The sequence below is a fragment of the Hippichthys cyanospilos genome, chromosome 8, assembly GCF_059441005.1.
Source record: "Hippichthys cyanospilos isolate Australia breed blue-spotted pipefish chromosome 8, RoL_Hcya_1.0, whole genome shotgun sequence".
Classification (NCBI taxonomy): Eukaryota; Metazoa; Chordata; class Actinopteri; order Syngnathiformes; family Syngnathidae; genus Hippichthys; species Hippichthys cyanospilos.
Genome location: NC_142376.1, coordinates 18,139,370 through 18,159,551, shown reverse-complemented (window position 1 = coordinate 18,159,551; position 20,182 = coordinate 18,139,370). Strand labels below are relative to the sequence as shown.

Here is a 20,182-nt window from a genome sequence, read left to right as displayed (position 1 = left end):
CTACGGCCGAAAAGAAGACCTTTAATTTCATTTTCTTTTATTTTATTTTTACATTGACTATAATATTTTTACCCTTCACATGAACACTTTCTTTGTCAATATAACAAAACAGAGAACCATAACAAAAATATACACAAACAATAAGACATTCCAGATCATTACACCATCCAAACAATGAATATCTACAAATAACAGATTTCACGTAAATAAATGAGAACAAATGTCTAGAATCGTTATACCTTCCTTATTGTTTACAAACTTAAACGTGTCAAAAGTATAGCTCGATATCAATTCTGAACACTTTAAAATATGGAGTGGAAAAAATGACTTTGTGAACACGAAATATCCTTAACAAAATAAAAAGACAATATTAGAGATTTACTTGTCTTTGTATTAGAAACATGTAATATTATGTAATATTACATACCTTCTATAGACTGCGTTATATACTTTTGAATTTAATCTTTATTGTGTGATTAGTTTATATATATATATATATATATATATATATATATATATATATATATATATATATATATATATATATATATATATATATATATATATATATATATATATATATATATATATATATATATATATATATATATATATATATATATATATATATATATATATATATATATCCCTCTACTTTTTTCCATAACCTAGCACTAAAGGAACATTAAAAAGATTAATCATACTTTCTTTCTCAGATATACAAAATGTACACTTTTCATCCAATCCCGAAATACGTATATACATTTGTTAGGTGTCTGTTACGCAATATTTTTTAGATTTATTTCTCTGACTTTATTTGTTATTTAAAAAAACGTTCAGGAACAACCCACATCTAAGTTTATATTTGCAAATTGAGTTCCATAAGAATTCCCCTCGCGGTTTATTTGTTATTTTAATTTGGCTTCATTTTGTAACGTTGACGTGTACGAAAGAAAACAGTGACAAGCCAAATAAGGCAGGTAGGTGAGCGACTTCCGGATTACTTGGCTCTACTCTCCCAAGATCGACTGGGACCAGTCGCCGAAATGGCTGCGTTCTTGCGAGCTCGAAAATATGTTCGTTGTGTGGTCCGTTTCTCCGACCGTGACCTGTAAACGCCACGCCGAAAGTTTGTGAAGACATACGCGCACACTAAACCGACTTTTCGGCCAAGTTGTCATGGTATGCTAATCGCGCTTGTTAGCTGTTAGCAAGCTAGAATTGACGTCGGCTAGCTAGCACTTCGCTGACTTTAGCCAACACGTTTGTCGTCACCTGGCTACCAGACGAACTAGTTCAGTCCGCAAAACGCTGTTGTTTTTTGAGGCATTTATTCAATTACACTGCAATGCTAAATTGCAGTCCACTGTTATTGGCCAAATAGCATGGTTATCGTCATTTTAACTTAGTGTCACAGTATTAACCTAAATACTCAAGAGCTTGCTGAAAAGATTTTTTCCCCCCATCATTTCTGCGTAGCTTGTCAGTCAACCACATTATGGTATCCGCAAAGGTGTAATCGAGGCAACTGGTTTAAACTTGCTTGTTGAGCCTATAGTGCTTTTTTTTCATTCAAAAACGTTAAAAAGATGACTGGCGACTATGGAAACTGCGTAGTAGTAATAATCATAACTGATCCTGATCATAACTCTATATCAACAGCTCGGATTTGTGTAGCGCTGATCAAGGCACCCAAGGGCGCTCTTGGGGTTTAATAATAAACACAGTATGAGTATCCACTCGGTGAAAGCCGACCTGCTTGGCAACATGATGGAAGATTCCTGTCCGAGTCTAACAGGCAGGCGATGCACCTTGTAGGGGTCTGGAGAAAGTAGGCCGATAAACTTTTCAACATTACTGGCATAGGTAGAACAAATACTTGTAATTAATTATAATAAAAATGTTTTGATCAAACTAAATGAAATGACATAATTTGCATTTTGGTTGGGAATCACGAGTTTAGATTAACCAGTCAAACTGTTGTTTGTCCCACTTTGCTCTGTTATCAGCTTTGTGGTCACGGTGATAAAGACTTTGGCTAATGTTTGTTCACTTTTACTAGGCTGAAGAAAATGTGGATGTTGGTGGCATGCTGGAGGAAGAAGATGAAGGGTCTGATGACCCAAATCTTGAGGTAAAATAACCTTGCACAGCACAGACCACCACCATTCATAGATTATTTGAGATGACTAATGGTAGTGAAGGGGCTAATTCCGTATGAATTTAATGAAGAATGTTTGTGTAACTTGTAACAATTTCAACTGCAGTTGCAGCTCAGTGCTTTCCGGGCGAAGTGGATGTCCGAGCTCAAACCAAGCTCCGAAACGAGGCTTCTGCGAGCCATAGGTCCAAGGAGGACGCAAGAAGTTGTTCGGGAAGAAGAGGTGCGTCCCCGAAACACATGACGAGACCTGTTACGTTGAGTGAGTGATTTTTATTTATTCCAATTCTACCTGATAGGCTGCAGAGCTGTACTTGAGAGCTGTTCAGGAAGAGCAAAATGGTGCGTTTTACGAAGGTGAGTGTGTTCATGCAGCTTGGTTTAAACATTTCCACTGCAAAGACAAGTTTGAACTCTGCCAAAGTGACTGGTTGACATTTCACCAGTCTTGCTTACTTAATCCTCTCAAGTCAGAGCGTGGCACTTATTAACTGTTCAGGGGATGCTTTAAGTCACATTGTTGTCCAAGAAGTACCCATGGAGTTAATGATTTAGATCATGGTTTCACAAATGCACCATACGCACTTTGGAGTTTATGGGTCAACCTCCAAATGGGTGGTGTGCCACTTATCTGCTTTACATGACTTTAAAAGCCTTGGCAATTCATTTTAACTTAACTGTGATTTTTGTGGACTTCGTTGAGAAGTCCTAACTGTTATTGAAACTGTTGTTAATGTTGGCAGCTATCAAGTTCTATCGCCTGGCTATGCAGCTTGTGCCTGATATCGAATCAAAGATCAACTACAGCCACCCTGACGCTGTTAAAATTGAGGGAAACTAGTAAGATCCCCGACGTTGTTGACACAGACACAGTTGGACACTACCATTGTCACTCACACTACCAATGTCACCTGTACTTCCTTGTTTTCTATGAAAACATTACTGTGTAAAAACACTCCTATTCATAGTGCTCACTTAAAAGTAGTTGATTTGTTTAGAATTTTTTTGTTTTGTTTTAATAACATTAACAATATCTGAACTGGGGTGGCTTGATGGCGCAATGAATAGCACGTCCACCTCACAGTTCAAATCCACCCGGCTTCTTCTTGTGCTTCTTGTGTGGAGTTTGCATGTTCTCCTCAAGCCCGCGTGGGTTCTCTCCGGGCACTCCGGCTTCCTTCCACTCCCCAAAAACATGCACGGCAGGTGAATAGGACATACTAAATTGTCCATAGAAGTTATTGGTGCGTGAATGGTTGTTCGTCTCTGTGTGCCCTGCGATTGGCTGGCAACCAGCTCAGGGTGTCCCCCGCCAACTGCCCGAAGCCAGCTGAGATAGGCGCCATCTAGCCTGCGACCCCTGTGGGGATAAGCGGCTATAGAAAATGGATGGATATCTGAACTGTAACATTGCAAAACTAAATCATTTTCTTTTGATGTGAATTTTTTTTCATTAAGGTTATTTTTTTTAAACGTCCAAATCTTTGAGCGTGAGTGTAAGTCCTGTTATTGTTTGAAAAAAATGAGGTCTTCCATTAATGATGATTTCAAATAGTCTACTCTGAACGTGAAATATAAAATCCACATTTTTGTTTTTACTCTCATTCTTCATAATCTAAACTCAATAGATCTAGCTATTTCTCTGTACACAAAAAGACTTTTGCTCGCTTATCTATACACCAAGATTGAGCTATACAACACCAGTATTTTACAGGTGCAACGTAGGCTGTCCACCATAAAAGTTCACTATGAAATGTGCGACCTCACCGTTTTTCATTTTTCGGCATAGGAGAAGTGCGCACTAACACACATTGTGTTGTACTACAGCAACGAGGAGCGGGATGTTGATGACGAGATTGAGGATCTGGTTGCCTACTTTGAGCAGCAGCTGACTTTAGCAGCTTCCTTTCCCAAGATTTGCTCCCCTGATGTGGAAAAATCTCAGGTGCATGTATCAGGTAAAACACCTCCTCAGCACGTCATTTGTTTCCTTCTCGTGGTTGTCAGCTTGTGCTTACCTTCGTGTTGTGTTCATACATGACCGCAGCCTTGCCTCGGGAGATCCTCATGTACATTTTTCGTTGGGTCGTGTCGCGGGACCTGGACATGCGAGCCCTGGAGCAACTGTCATTGGTGTGCCGCGGCTTTTACATTTGTGCAAGGTCAGCACCGCTTGTCACCTTCATTAACGCTGTACACTAATATATTTTCCAAAAGTTAATTTTGTCTGAACTGTCAACATCATAAAACCTTTATGGGCTGTTCCGGTTTTAAGTCATATTTTCCTCCTATTACTCCTCTGGAGGCTGGTAAATGCAGCATCTCCTGCTGTCCGTAATGAAAAACGGTCTAAAGCTTACACATTGTCCCTTTAAAAAATGCACTTGCATTGTATTGAAAAAGGTTTGTCATTGTAACATTTAATTTTAATTTTTTTTTTTTTTTACATACCATCTGAGGGAGTGAACCAAAATTTGAGATCTGCCCCTCACATGTTCACACCTTAGTATTTCGCTTTTGCTGTGTACGGCAGGGATCCTGAAATATGGCGTTCAGCCTGTCAAAGAGTGTGGGGGCGCAGCTGTACCAAGCTGGGACACTTCCTGTCTTGGAGAGAGATGTTCCTGCAGAGGCCCCGCGTCCGTTTCGATGGTATGTCTGCTTTGTAGAAATGCTTCGCTGCCCCCCCCCCCCCCCCCCTCCCTGGAAAAAAACCCAAAAAACAAACAAACAATCAAATTCTTGTAAATTCTTCAATTGTCCATACAGGCGTCTACATCAGCAAGACATCATACATTCGTCAAGGAGAGGAATCATTGGACGGCTTCTACCGGCCTTGGCACCACGTTGACTTCTATAGGTAGGCATGGCACACGCAAATACCGCCACACCACTTTTGCTCTTTTCCACTAGTAGGTCAGTTATTCAATGTGTTTGTGTTAGGTACTTGCGATTCTTTCCTGATGGCAGCGTGCTCATGCTGACCACACCCGAGGAGCCTCTCTCTATTGTCCCTCGCTTGCGCACTCAAAATGCCAGGTGGGACCTTGTTTATATTTACTTGTATGCATTAAGGCGGGTGGGCAACCTCACAGGAACTAGGAACATTTAACCCACCAATTCTGATAAAAATGCACTTTTTTTTTTTTTTAAACCATCATAACATATTTTTGATACAAGTAATATTTGAAGCAAGTCATCTCGAATGTTTTGAGTCCGGGGAGGAATTTTGACCAGGATCTCACCTTACTCCTCCCGCAAATTAAGAGGCCTCAGAGCTCTGGGATATTTTAAAAAGTCATGCAGTGCTAGTTTCGTCGACTAAAGAGTTTTGTTAAAAAAAAATTTCCAATATAAAATGAACCAAATCGTCATTCTTTGATACTATAATATTATAACTGACAATAGTTAACAAATAAAAACAAAATGGAATAAGAATATTGCTAGTATCTAATTAGAAGAACAGGTCAAATTCAGAAAAGAGAAAAGAACCACTCAGAAAATGGAACAGACAAGGACTAAAGGAAGAAAACCAATCCCAGGCCGTTTTGAGCCCTGAACCTAAGCCAGCCACCCATTTCAATCATGCTCTCGTGAAGACAGCAGCGGGCAGATGACAACCATACGATGAAGAAAGTGCAGGGAAGATAATGAACCAGTAAACAACGAAGAAAAAAAATACAACATCTTAAATAATCTGGAACGGTCACTTGTGAGAGGAACGTGACAAATTTGAAATGACATTTAAAGAACGCACATCCTAAAATGTTTTTGAAGCTCAATGCCATTTTTGTTGTAGCATTAATGTGACCTGAAGGAAATTCGACCAGATGACTAAATTATACAATCAGATGACTGAATTTTGAGTGAAATGAAGTCCCGTTCCCTCGGCTCCTCGCAGCCCCAGTGCTTCTCATTTTTATTCATTCATTTCCATGGGCCGTCACTTCACAGCAGCTAATGACGCGCCGCAACACTCCCCCGCTCAGTCCAAACGTGGAGTCTCAAGCAAGCCTTAATACACAATTTTGGTCAAATGAAGGCACTTTTGCTTCAAACTAAACCACTGCTCTCCTTCGTCTGGCACTCTTCTTGGCAAGAACTCTACACAGTTTATTGAAAGTTAAGTGAGCGGCGCTCATCACTCATTGATACACATGTTGAAAAACGAAAAAGAAATTTTGCGCCCCAAAGGAGAGAGACTGTTTTACCTCCATGCTACGCTTAGGAGATCACTGGACGTCTGAAAGAAAGGGAGGGAGGCTTTTACTAAAACGTTTAATGTATGTACAATGTCTGTGGGGTGGGGTCCTTCATTGCTGAATTCACTTTACGTTGGATTTTCCGGTCCCCCATTAACGGCGAAAAATGAAGGAACACTGTCATTTGATCAAGACTACTACAAATTAGACGAAAATTGCTGGTCAAAATTGACACTGGTGCACTACTGGCGCCCGCCTGTCATTTTAAGTGGCATTTCTGGTTCTTGTGCAGAATGGAAGCCATTAAGTTGGGCCACTTCCGCCTGTCCCAGGAGACGGACAACCAAACCAAAGTTTATGCTGTCGTCCACAAGCGGAAGGAGGAGGTGAGAGTTGCTGTGTAGGGGGGCGGGGGGTAGTTAAGGTTCCATGTTGATGAAGGAAATCATTTATGCATGGCCAGAAATCATCAGAGATGCAAAAGAGTCGGTTCTGCAGGCGGAACCCCGGCCCGGAGGCTGAGCACACCTTCCATGTGGGCCTCCTGCTGTCCTCTGGGGGGCGCCAGAGATTCAATAAGCTGACGTGGATCCACCATTCCTGCCACACCACTTACAAGTAAGACACAAGCAGGGTCGTTGCGCCTAAATTACCATGGGGACTTTTGATGAGGAATTGGGGAAGTATTCCAAAATGTTAGGATGAATGGAATGTTTTATCATATGCAGACATCAGTGGATATTAAGAAAAAAAGCGTGACGCTTGAAACATTTCCCAAATTTGCAATCCAACACACGAGTGAGTGGGAGATACATGGACTTTATATTAAAAAAAAAAAAAAAAATGTTTTTTTGTTTGTTTAATGTGCTCTTTTTCAGGCTGACTGGGGAAACTGTTATCAGCACATTTGACCTGAATAAGATGTACACACCTTTCACCTTTGGGCGCGTGAAGAGTTACACAGCATTCTCGGATCAGCCGCTTTAAGGCACCCGCATGATCATCGACCGAGGCCACCGGTTCAAGCTTCACTTTTAACAAACGTCAAAACTGAACGCAAGCGCGTGATAACTAGTTAACCTGATTTTCCAAAATATTGCTGAGTGGTTGAACACCACGTTATTAGCAGGCCCGGTCCCCGGCAATGAATGTTCATTCTGCTTCTCTCTCATGTTGCACTTTCTCCTGCCAATAAAAGGTGAAAAATAAAAAGTTTGTTTCCCTTGACACGTCTTAATCGTGCTTGGTACACACATCACATCGGTGTTATTAAATATGAACAAGAAACGTCCCCTCGTCGTATTCTTTTGGACGGATTAAGCAGGATATACGGAGGAGGGGAAAAGTTTACAGCAAAAGTCAAGCCTCTCAAATGCAGATAAGCTTGATATTCATGACAAAAATAGTTTTAACTTACGTTTTGCTGTCCATGTTTCATGCTAGCGTTTGCACCAGTGTCCCTATTATTGATCACTCACGTCATGTCACGCCACAGTGTGGATGAGACCTGAATGAATGCACTGTCTTTTGCATGTCAGCGCGCAATCAATATGTCCTTCACTAATTGCTTTCCAATACCAACTGCGATCTGAAATACGTGCAAAATTGAAGTCAAAAAGCCAAGAAGTTCATCTGTGAAGTAGGTGAAATGTTTTATTCAAAGAATCATATGCAATTCAATCAAGGCATTGCGCAGTATTTTCTATGCATCAGTCAGTGAACTGCACAAAGACAAAGTGCACCAGTTACATTTTTTCTCAAATCGGAAATACTGTGTGACATCAAGGGTGAGACTTCCTGTGTGAAATGAAACAAGTCTGACTTTCTGTAAATAAGCAGACTTCCTGTGTTAAGTAAAATAAAAATATCTAAGCAAACACAAAGCAATTCTTAAATAACGCAATTGATTACGTCCCATTGCTGATGTCGAAAACGAAAGTCAGGCACAAAGTGAACCAGCATCAATGTGGTGACATAACCATCAGCAACCAAATAGACCCACATCCATGAAGGCACCATCTCTACTTAATGTTTTCAAATGTCTAAAGTGGTTCTTATTGATGTTGAGTGCGCTTGTAAATACATATCAAATATAGAGTAAAATAAAGAGTAAAGAAGCCACCCGCCTAACGCAATTAAAAGGAGTCCCAAGGGATTATTTCATATAATTGGGCCGACTGTGCAACTTTTGAACAAGAAGCATCTTGCGCTGTCCTGGGTGGCCTCTGCAAAGGACAAACGGTATTTCGACATTACGCAACAGCGCAGGCCGGACGCAAGAAGCGCGCTCTTGTTACACGTCAAGGACAACCCGAAGTGCTGCGCGCTTCAAATTGACGCTCACTTTGCACCGTCTGCAGAGAAAGCCTCCCTTGTCCGCTTGTTTAAATTAAACAGGAATACAAGTGTAAACCGTGGCCTTCCCTTCCTTTTTTTTTTGTTCTTGCTTCTTAGCAGCATGGGCCAACGGGCTGCAGGTGACAATCAAGCGAGTTTGCAGTCGCCCATGTTAACCCAGCCTCAGTTCATCTTTGTTTTCAGCGCGTTCCTTTTTTCGTGTCCGTTGGTTGACCGGGAAGTGCCGTTCTTGAGCTCTCTTTTGTTCTTCTTGTATGTCTAGTGAAGGATGAAGGAAGGAAAACAAAGATGATCATTAGAATGGTTAGAAGAGACATTTTCAAAAGATGGCAAGAAATGGCAGATTGTGGCTAGGTTTAAATGTGACGGTTCTGGTTAAGTTTAGTTATTTGGGATTGCGGGAGGGTTTCAGGTTTTGAGTATGAATTAAGTGTTTTTATTCATTTTGAGCATTTCAAGTCAGAAAAAGGGGTGCCAAGTAGGGTCAGGCTTTGGGTTAAGGTTGCAAGTTAGAAATTCTGAATAAGATTGATGTAATGGAGCCCTTGATACTCAAAGAATAGTAATTAAAAAAAACGCCAAATCCAGCTCTTGAAAAAGGACAGCTGTGAAATGAAAGTCATTCCTGTTCATAAAGCAATGTTTACATCAGAAAGCTGAGTAAGAAAACACCAAAATGTGCAAAGTGGCAACATTTTGCCTACTTCTAACTCATTCACTGCAAGTCCAGTAAAAACGAAGCTTTGACGTCTATAGCTGTCAATGGCAGTGAATGAGTTAAATGTTCTTCCGCAAAATGGCAGATTACTGCAAGGAATGTATTGTTATTTTTGGATATACGGCGGCGACTCATTGTGACGAGTGGAATAATTAAGGAACCCATACTGTCAATGGCAGTGAATGAGTTAAGAATCTCAAAAGATTTTGTTTTGAACATTTTTACCTTGAGTAAATGGTTTCTTTGTGTGTTGCTGCATTGTCTTGATGACTTCCGTATTTACTTACAATATGGAACAAATTAAAAAAAAATTGAAACTGTTTCCAAACATTTTACTGGTATTGACATAGAACATCTAAAAACCTTTGCTTTTAATGTTACAAGAGCACCTTAAACTCTACTGTATATTTTCAATTACATTAAAAAAAACGACAAACAACGATAAATAACTGTCACTTCAATTTAACTGAAATACCCATAATTTTCCAGTCACCGAAAGCCATAGCAGAAGGTTTTAGAAAAGTAACGTTCGGGATTAAAATGCTATTTGTGTTTACGTTAAGATTATGATTACATCATGAAGAACAAGATTGAACTTGGTTATTAATTTTTCGCTAGCCTGGCCTTATTATCACCCAACTTGGTCTGACTTTGAAAGGGTCAGAACATCATCAGTATAAATATATATTTACTTTATGTATGTATGCAAATCCCCCCCCCCCCCCCCCCCCCCCCCCCCCCCACACACACACACACCTAGTTTTGGGGTCTCAACACAAACATTTCTATTGCACCCTGTTCGGGAGTTGCCGTTGAAAGGACTAATGCAAAAATCGGGGGAAATGCATGATAAAACATCGGGTTTTCAATATGTCCAAAATTTACAATATTTCCCACTTTTAATGGCAGTAAATGCACCTGTTATGGGCTAAATTTGACATCTGTAGGTGTACCTCTTGACCCCTCGTTTACAAGCATTTAGAAGGGATGGCATATTAAATGTCGACCTGTTTTGACAATCAATGAAATATTTGAGCCTCCTAGTGTTTTTTTTTCCTGTATGCTATCACATATCAAAAACATCTAAAAGCCCAAGTTGGGTCAAAATGTCCACCGGGGGTTAAAGTCCAACAAAAAGGGTTATCGTTTTGTCTTGGCACAGGCTTTTCAGCGCTAGCTTTGGGTTCAGTCAGGATTTAGGTTTTCAAGTTAGGGTTGCTAGGTACAGTTAAGACTTTGACCCAGGTTTTCATTTCAACGCAACAATAATTGGAGAATGATAAATAATGAAAAACAATGAAAATGTATTTGTGAATAATGGGACGCTATCAGCTAAAGTGACCTGAATGTAGAAGTTGCAGAAGAAGACAGTCAGGGTGAACATGTAAAAGATTTGGAAGAAGAGCCATCCGAAGGGCAAACCACACGGCCAGACGATGGCGCACACGGTCTGCAACATCGTTAGGAAGAACTGGATCTGCAGGGGAAACATGACACACACATGCACACGCGCGCGCACACACACATACAGGATGCTGCAGTTAAAAGGTGACGAGAAAGACAATCGATCCAAAGCCCAAAATATCCGTAATGGATGCGCAAATGTCTTTTTCCTTCATCTGTGCCTTGTTTAAGCAGTTCCAAAAATAAAAGACAACAAAGCTTCAAGGAGAACTTGCGCTCAAAAGTCCTGTGTCCAGGACATCTCAAAGACAAAGCTACGTTTCGCGGAAGTGTCTTTACCAGCTGCAGCTGCGTGATGTACTTCTTCCACCAGAGGTACGGCCGCACGGCGGGGATGACTGACAGGCCGTAGTATGAGTACATGACCACGTGGACAAGACTGTTGAGGCAAGGCCCAAAGTAGGCTGGAAAGAGACAGTGCACAAATACAAACGATTTGACTGGACGCATAGTAAGCGCTATTATTAGAAGGCTGTACCTCCGTGACCGACATTCATGGCACATTCGCAAATGTTAGGAAGGAAGCAACCGCAACTGTAGGTATCGGTTGTCGCCGGACAGCCTCAACAATCACATTTCATTCTGTCAATGCTGCGTCGTAAGCGATATCCTCAACCCATCCATTTTCTATCCCGCTTAGTCTCAAGTAGCCAGCTTAAGTCAATCACATACACACCAAACAGCCTTTCACACTCTTGGACATTATTTGGTATGAATGAATGTGAGGAAGCTAGCGTACCTAGAGAAAACCCTGTGCATCAATGAGCCCGGTACCGGTCCGTGGATCAACTGGTACCGGGTCGCATTGGCCGCACCCAAAATAATGATGTTTTGGAAGCTGTTCATTCATTTGTGCTTTGTTTGGCTTGATCTTGTTTTTTGGCGCCGCCTCTGGCCGCTGTTGATATTACATTTTGTAGTGAGAAGAATGGTGTGCTTTCACCTGGTGAAGAGGTTCACATAGTTCCCTGTTAAAAAGTTCAACGTTGAGTGAACGTTTGTTTTCAAATATATGCCATGGTTCGACTGAAATCTGCTGCACTGGTGAATGATTTGTATGTATTTCCCAGTTAAATAAATGTATAAAAAACATTTAACTGCCCAATTGATAGCCCATGTTTGAAATGTAATTTTCACTTTTCCTGTTTTTTTGTGTGAACATTTAATTGCTTGTTACATGTTTCAAATGAACCCAGAAGATGTTTAAAAATGTTTACATGAGTTTAGATGAGAAAAAAATGTGATGGGCGGACTGGTTAGCATGTCTGCCTCATTTACGGAGGTCGTGGGTTCGCTTCCAACTCTCCCGTGTGGAGTTTGCATGTTCTCCCCTTTCTCTGTGTACGCCGGTTTCCTGCCACGTTACCCCCAAAAATGTTTGGACACCCCTGGCCTGGACCGTAATAGAAGCGCTGCACAAATGGATTGATGGCTGGGCTTCTTAGCTCCCTCCATTCAGCTTGGAAACTAAATCAAAAGTTCAGCTATTGACTGTTGGTGTGGATTGTCATCACTCACAGTGACCACAGGGGAGCCAGTTCAGGACGAACCACCAGATGTTGAGCATGCTGACGTGGTGGTAGACGTGAAGAAAGGTGAGTTGGTGATTGTTCTTTCGCAGAATAAAGAAGAAGGTGTCCATGAACTCAATGACCTTGGAGAAGTAGTACCACCACAGCACATTCATGATCTGAGTCGAACAAAGACGTTGAGTGTGAATAGGCATGTATTAGTCTAATTGTTTGGATATGTTAAAGAAGGAAAAGAAATGACATTGCTTAAAAACAATGCCACAAAAGAAGTATGACACACTCACCTTATTATCCACTTCTGGTGCACTGTGTGTGTCCTGGCAGTACAAGTTATAACTGCTGTTCCACAAAGCAGACAAAAGCTAAGGACAAAAAGGAATTAAGGTGTCATATTTATGCCAAAAAAGGCAAAAAAGAAACAAAAACGTGCATGAACACCCATATAATAGAATTTTCACAATTTATGGGCCGGCCTGGTCTTGTTTTCCTCCCTGAATAGCAGGGGTCATTGATAATGTTGTTTAAAAAATTCTTTCCTCTCACAGAAAGCATTGTTTGACACAATGAAGTTAAAAGGACACTAATTCTTATCATGTGTATTTGTGACAAGTTGCTGAACTGGTCTTATATTTAACACATTCATCTTTATGTTGCAGGATTTTTTTTTTAACCTGTGACTTTAGCTTGTGTGTAAGGTAGTGAAAATCCAATTCAATTCTTTGCACAACTTTTTTGCATTGCTTACCTAATCACTGCTTGTATTTTTTTTTTTAAATAAGTCCACAAAACGACATTAGCAATAAACTTCATTCATGAATATATTTGAGGATACAAGAATATGTTATAAATTTATGTGTCATAAATAATGACATCGATGCTACTTGTATACAACTGCTGTAAATGTTTAGATTGCAGTTGCAAAAAATGTCAAACTTGATCCAATAAATATCAAAGCTTTCATTTTTTTTTAAATTTTTAAATCACACTGAAAACTGAAGTTGCACAACGATACAAGACAGTACTGTGGTAACACGAAGACTTTGGGATATTTTCTCAGAAGTAAAAATGAACCACAACATCTTTTGTTTCCTCATTTGTATGAGACTTCCTGTGGACAAATGAACTCAACCCAGTTCAAAGTAGATAAGAAGTGTAATACAATACCAAGTCACAAAATCAATAACGATCAACTGCCTTTACAGAAGAAGCAAAAGCTTCGGGCGGAGATGTATAAATGAATTACGGCGTGACGGACATTTGATTTATACGTTTACATCACTGGCTTGATTTTCTGTTCAAACCGCTCTTGTTTAAAAAAAAATAAAAAAATCCAGAGGATTCACTGATTGCAATCAAACCACCGTGTACTTTGATTCTAATCAGATAACATGAGTTGCAGGGTTTAATGAACCTTACGTAATGCAGATGGCGAGGCAAGAATTCAGCCAGAAGAGGCGGAGACGCACTTTTAGACTTGTGAATAACCCATCTAGATGAGTAACTCCTGACAATGTTCACATGTTACTTGCTGGATGATGATTCAAAACCCTTTTTAATGTAGACAATTTGATACCAGAATGGATTCAATCGGTGTTTATAATCTCCTTTGGTAATATTTTAATCTAACAAGAAACAATTTGAAAGGATTGTTGTTTGACTTTGTCTGGCTCCCACAGACACCGCTCCAGATTAATCTACCTATTATGCAACTATTTAATGGGATACAAAAAAATATTTTGCATTATAAAATGTACATGTGAGGTATTAATGTTGTCTGCTCGGGGGTCAGCATTCGCACTGTCTGTTGGGAGTTGAGGTGCCTATTGTGAGCTCAGGTTAGCGGCTTAGCTGTTAGCTAGCTAGCCTGTGTGTCTGTCGCCCAGCCATCAGCTATAGCAATATATTCGTGTTCATTATATGTGATCATTTCTTCAAGAAATCAATTGAAAGTGCAAAGGCTAAGGGTGAACTAGAATCAAAAGGGGCTGTTGGCATTCTATTTTGCACTTGCTCTGTAAACAACGTACATCGCTCAGAGGAAAGCATTCTGGAATGTCTTTTTTTTCTACCATCGCTATCATGGAAAATTAGGCGCGTGGTCCATGCAAACGCAGCAATTAACAGTGATCAGCGAAATGAATTATTATGGCCTTTTCAGAGTATTTCAAGCACTTTGCCAGCTAGTCTAAAACGACATACCAGCAGATTGTGTGGAGAAATAGTTATGTTGCTGCCCTTGACAACATGCATTGTGACACGCCGTCAGATAGAAGTTTACAAATCATCGGAGGACTAACACAATATTCTAAACCAGGGGAAGGGAACTGGAATTCCCCGAGAGCGTATCCAGTCTGTTTCCATGTGTTCTTCGTCCATCACACCTGATTCAAATGATCAGCTCATCAGCAAGCTCCGTGGAAGCATCCTAATCGTTTGAATCAGGTATGTTCAAAGTTAGAGCGATTGAAAACCAGCAGGATACGTACGCTTCCTTACGTTCGTTCGAGAAAGTGGTTAGAAAGTGTAAACTTATAAACCTTTTCCAAAAATGCCGTTTGAGCTACACGGATGCGTAATTCACCGACTGTTGTTAATGCTGCACAGACATTGGTAATGTTTGGCTCTCAATAACTGAAGATGATGTCCTTCTGCAGTGTTTATCTGCATTATTGTACATAATAATCTAGGGATGACGTTTCATGTAGTTTAACTTAGTTGGGTGGTATCAACTTGATCGCTCATTGTGCTATCAATGGACCTCTTGGTCATTGACTTTATCACTCAATCAAATTTTCAAATGAGAAAAACAAAGGGGTTTCCCTGGGGTCATCCGCCCCACCGTGCATCACATTGAGAGGGGCCCGCCCCACTATATGAGAAGCAATGCCTTACGTGAACAACAGTGACGGGGGTTTGCCACAAAACACTTGCTCTTGGCTGGTCCGACTAGTCCACTAATGCTCACGAATCCAATTGAGTTGCTTGCAGTTTAGTATTATTTGATGACGCTTTAAAAACTATATATACGATCACCACTCACAATGTGATTGCCGCACACACGTGCCAAGGAAGATGTTACTTTTCATTACTTTTTTAAAATCCCACCTTCAGAAAAAAAAACTGAAAAATGAGATCAATTGAGATTAATTATAGAAAATATTGTGATGAATGATTAAAAAAAAAAAAAAAACGCGTGATGCTATCTAACTAAATCCGTCGAAGCGAACCCCTCCAAAATGGCGAGTGGAAGAAATAACAAAGCGTCAGTTGACAATGTCCAAGCAGATTATGTGGTTATAACAATTGACTTGAGAAAAATGACTCACAAGAAGTGATTTCTATGAATGTGTCTCGTGAATTCTCTGTGATTTCTAACTAAACGTCAAACACAATCCGAGGATCCGTGATTTGGAGACTAGGGTCTGAGCCTGACAACAAAGAACCCCTGACATCAGATAGTCTGATTGATTTCAGCATGGATTTGAATGAACAAAATCAATAGTAAACTGACACACTGGGTTTCGAGTGAGTATGTAACATAATCCCGTCTTCAATAGCTTGCCGCGCAACCGTCGGCGTGACCTCCTACCTGGTAGAACATGCAGAGGGACAGGATGGTAAGGCCCGTGTTATAGAACACAAGGACGCCTTTGCATGAGTACGCCTGCCTGTGTCTCATGTACTTGGGCCCTGTCCACACCACCGTAAGGTACACCACGGTGAGGGCAAGGGTCGGCGAGTAATTGTCTAGCAGAGGCCATCCTCGCACCCGCTGGTCTGAGAAAATATGCCATAGGTAAGGCTAAGATCTGATAAGAATATGAAATCAAATTAACAACGACCACAGCTCCTTCTACATCATAAGTTGTATTTTCACTAAACCAAACTCCCAAACGATAATGTTGTGTGCCGACATACCTCTGGGACCTAACCACGACTCCAAGAAGGTGTTAATCCTGTGATCCAAGGCCTCCATGCTCACCTGAAAGTCTTAAAACATCAACAACAACTAACTACTGAAATATTGCAAGACAAATGATGAATTATGAGGCAGTACACAAGCTAGCAATGGACCACGTGATGATATTGTATAAATGCAGATGACTATAAATCAAAAACACTTGCAAATTAATGAGTTCTTCACGATGTAATTCATTTCTACTTTTAGGAAGAGAAATTCAGAGAGTTTAGTCCATGTGCTAGCTACCTATGTTGGGTATGTTAACTTTGGCTAAGGAAATTAGGATTTGTGTCAACCAGCTTTTTGAACAGTTACACTAACCTCTATAACACGATCTTCATAAATATCTGAGATTTTACACTAAAGAAAAGGTGCTTTGTGTACAGTTATCACCACAGCTGACATTCTTGCCATTGATATGATATCACAATTTGTATTTTTCATCAGCCACAACCTGCACAGTGCGGTTCAAAAAAATCTCCTGTGCAGTATTGTCTCAAGCTACATATTCACATCAACGCAACACATTTTTTTTCTCATTTTTCAACATAGAGGGCTTACGGTCTGTTTGGCTCATGAGAGATTTGTGCAGGTCAGAGGGCATGTTCAGATTAAAAGCGCAGAAGGGTTAAACAGATTAAGACAACCTTGGATGAAGCGACACAAACGTGCATTGAGTTATCAAATTCGGTGAAAAAATGAAAACTTAATCCGCATGCGGCCTCTGCACAAGGTCACATGACATTAAAATATCTCTTGCCAAATCAATATGAGCGCACCAGTAACTTCCTATATGTTTATATTCTTATCTTGTCAGTGGTTAACTTGTTTCTCATTGGTCATTTCATTCCGGCATAAAACATGGTTAATTACAATCTAATCAAAGCATATTTAATTTGATCATAATGACATCTACAGTTTTGCATTTCAAGGGACAGTATTATTGGTATTTCTGTACGGATGTATTGTGTCATATATCATCATTATCCATCCATTTTCTTAGAGAGCTGCTGCTCATTTGAGGGTGAGCAAAAGAGTATTGCAGTATCTGGTGAACAACCTGCATTAATATGAATATGCTTTTGATGCCAACATGGCCGTGCATGTCTTCTAGATCGTTCTGTACATCTGTGACAGCAGCGGCACAGCTCGAAAATAACATATGCCTGTCTCTGTTGATAAAACTACGGACATTTCTGGAACTAACAGACTTTGACAGCTCCTGTAAAAAAAAAAAAAGGGACCTTTGGGTGACTGGGCATGATTTTCTGTCCATTAATTGCACAATTGCATGCTGGTTCTTGGTCCGTAATGCACAAATCAACTGTATATTTGTTTTTTTGTTATTGTTTTTTGGCTCTGCCATCAGCGGGCTCTCAAGAACGTGAAACATGCAAGTGATTGTAGTATTAAGAAACCCGGAAAGGTGTGTTTCTGCTGAGCTCTCGCTGGTTAGGTTGGCCCTCCTCACTCACTGCTGGAGCAAAAGGGGTGAGGCGGGCGAGCGGGGGGATTACACGTTTTAATTAAAGGCACAATGTATGATTGACTACAGCGTGTGTGCAACATTTTCATCAAAGTGCTTCTTTACGTTCTCTTTTATGTATTTATTTGGGCCGTCAAAGTTAAAGCATTAACTTTGAAAATTGACTTCAACTTTACAATGTGTTTTTTCTACTTATTTAGCCAGGCAAACTATATCAAGAACAAAATTCATAAAACTTTGGACTGATGAGGGAAACCTCCTGAGTCTAGTATATACTGCATGAATAATCTGTTAATATAACCGATAAATTAATACTATACCGAGAACAAAGGGTAGAAATAAATCAGCTTTTGACATCTTCCTGCTCTTTTTTGGACGTTAACTATGCCAAAGGTTGACATTTATCCCAACTTTAACTTATTACATATATCTGTTATGTTTATTTTCGGCTTCACCACACCCTTGACACTAATGAGGATAAGCGGTTTAGAATATGAATAATTGTTGAACAGCTATTCAACGAAAGCAATCAATCAACCAAAATCGACAATATAGTGCTAATTATCTTTCTTAAAAACATGTCAAATAAAACCCAAGGATAAAAGGCATTTCCATTCATTCAAATGAGCAAAATTTGCTTCAGATACAACACAATTGAGTTAAGAACATGCTCAGGTAACGATTTAAACTTGTAAGTCAAGGTGCCATGACTGTTAACAAACTTCAAAGGTGGGTTTAGTCATACAATAAAAAAATCAAAGCTCAAATTGAAGATAACAATAATTAAAACATAGTTTTACAATGTAAACCTTGTTATGACCGATAAGCAATTAAACCAGTGCATATAGTTATTACTAATAAGCTTTCACGATCACCTCTCTCATAATCTTTCAACTATCACGCCTGGCAAGAGCACAGAAAGATCGATTGTCCAAAGACTTTTTTTTCCTCCAATCATTAGACTGGTTATCAAATCAAGTGGCGTACACGACTGAGCAAATGTAACGTGCACTCTTCCGACAAAGTTAACATGACAATCAGACCCACACAACCACCCATCTCACACAAGGACACGGAAGACGTCTTTAACCATCTGCAAAAATGACACAACTATGACGACGGTAATACTCACCCACCATAAAAGTCAGAGTGCCCGCTCACGGGACGCGAGTGGCCGCGACACGAACTGTGGACTTTTTTTTTTTTTTTGCTCTCGCTGTCTTTCTCTCGCTCTCTTTCCCTTTTTAAGAAGAAAAGTGGAATTAAAGCGTGGCTCGAGGGCCAGTTCGGAACAGCGTGCATTCACTCAGGGACCTATATAGATTGGGGAGGAGCATGGAGGACATACGCGCGCGCACAAAGATGAGTTGGACTACAAAGATGGCGAAATTACTACTAATATTATTATTCGAATTATTAATAAAAGGGTCACTATATTTTTCAATGTGTGAATCATTTGTCTCACTTTTCATTTGATAGACTTAGCCGGTTATTAGAAACCAATTGGCCATAATTTAAAAAAAAAAAGGCACTTCTTTGACCTAAATTGGGGCGGCAGGAAGTCCCAGCATGCGGAGGTTTCCTGTGTGGAGCTTGCATGTACGCCTCTTGGCATTTGCTTGTGTAGATTTCTCCAGATAAAATACCAGCAAGAACTTGAAACCGCCTTCAGATTCAAATGGTCGCAATCACATAAGAAGGTAAGAGAATTCAAGCAATTAACTTTCGACAATGTTCAGCTGTGAATTGTAACTCATTCCAAGTAATGAAACATCGCATCATATTGCTGACTAAGAAAATATAAAGATGTACATAAAGATGTACATAAAGATGTAAATAAGTTTTTAAGGTTTAGAACAATCTAGAGTTCAAGAAATTAAAACAAACCAAAAAAACACTGAATTGTATTTCCAAATTTGTCTGGTACTGGACTCCTGTCAAAATAACTTAGGATATCCTAGTGTGATTTGTTCCTTGCCGTTTAGCATAGCTTTTCTTCCCCTCCCTGTGTTAGCCGCACATACAGTATGCCATAAACGATAATGACAATAAGCGCCCTGGTGAATAATTGGATGGATTATAATAGAATTGTAAATCTCCAAATTTGTTTGAGAAAGCATTTCTACGTTTCGGGTACATAAAAAAACCCAGCTATTTGTAAGCAACGACTACATCCCAAACGTGTCCCGAAAAAGCCATTAACGGACGTACAAGGCAGAAAATATGCGCTAAAGTGTGCACTTTGGCCAAATATTTTAATACAAGCCCACAGCTAATCAGCCTACTGTATATCTTTACAG

The 20,182-nt window shown here is 40.0% G+C and overlaps 2 protein-coding genes across 2 annotated transcripts; one reads left to right on the top strand and one right to left on the bottom strand.

Moving 5' to 3' along the window:
- Positions 1 to 1,124: 1,124 nt before the first annotated feature.
- fbxo9 (F-box protein 9) lies at positions 1,125 to 7,590 on the top strand (the record flags this gene model as incomplete). Its single annotated transcript, XM_088422009.1, is given in 14 exon segments — positions 1,125 to 1,165; positions 1,167 to 1,182; positions 2,063 to 2,134; positions 2,268 to 2,384; positions 2,461 to 2,518; positions 2,905 to 3,001; positions 3,989 to 4,119; positions 4,209 to 4,323; positions 4,695 to 4,813; positions 4,931 to 5,021; positions 5,105 to 5,200; positions 6,656 to 6,749; positions 6,827 to 6,981; positions 7,242 to 7,590. Coding segments are annotated over 14 exon segments (1,311 nt in total), but the record flags the coding sequence as incomplete, so codon positions are not given.
- A 406-nt stretch (positions 7,591 to 7,996) lies between these two features.
- On the bottom strand, positions 7,997 to 19,191 carry elovl5 (ELOVL fatty acid elongase 5). Its single transcript, XM_088420682.1, has 8 exons — positions 19,019 to 19,191; positions 16,354 to 16,425; positions 16,025 to 16,212; positions 12,720 to 12,797; positions 12,422 to 12,593; positions 11,183 to 11,307; positions 10,782 to 10,916; positions 7,997 to 8,979 (listed from the first exon to the last, which is right to left on the bottom strand). The coding sequence occupies exons 1-8, from the start codon at positions 19,182 to 19,184 to the stop codon at positions 8,884 to 8,886; spliced, it is 1,032 nt and encodes a 343-aa protein (XP_088276808.1). The 5' UTR covers positions 19,185 to 19,191; the 3' UTR covers positions 7,997 to 8,883.
- Between the last annotated feature and the right edge of the window lie 991 nt (positions 19,192 to 20,182).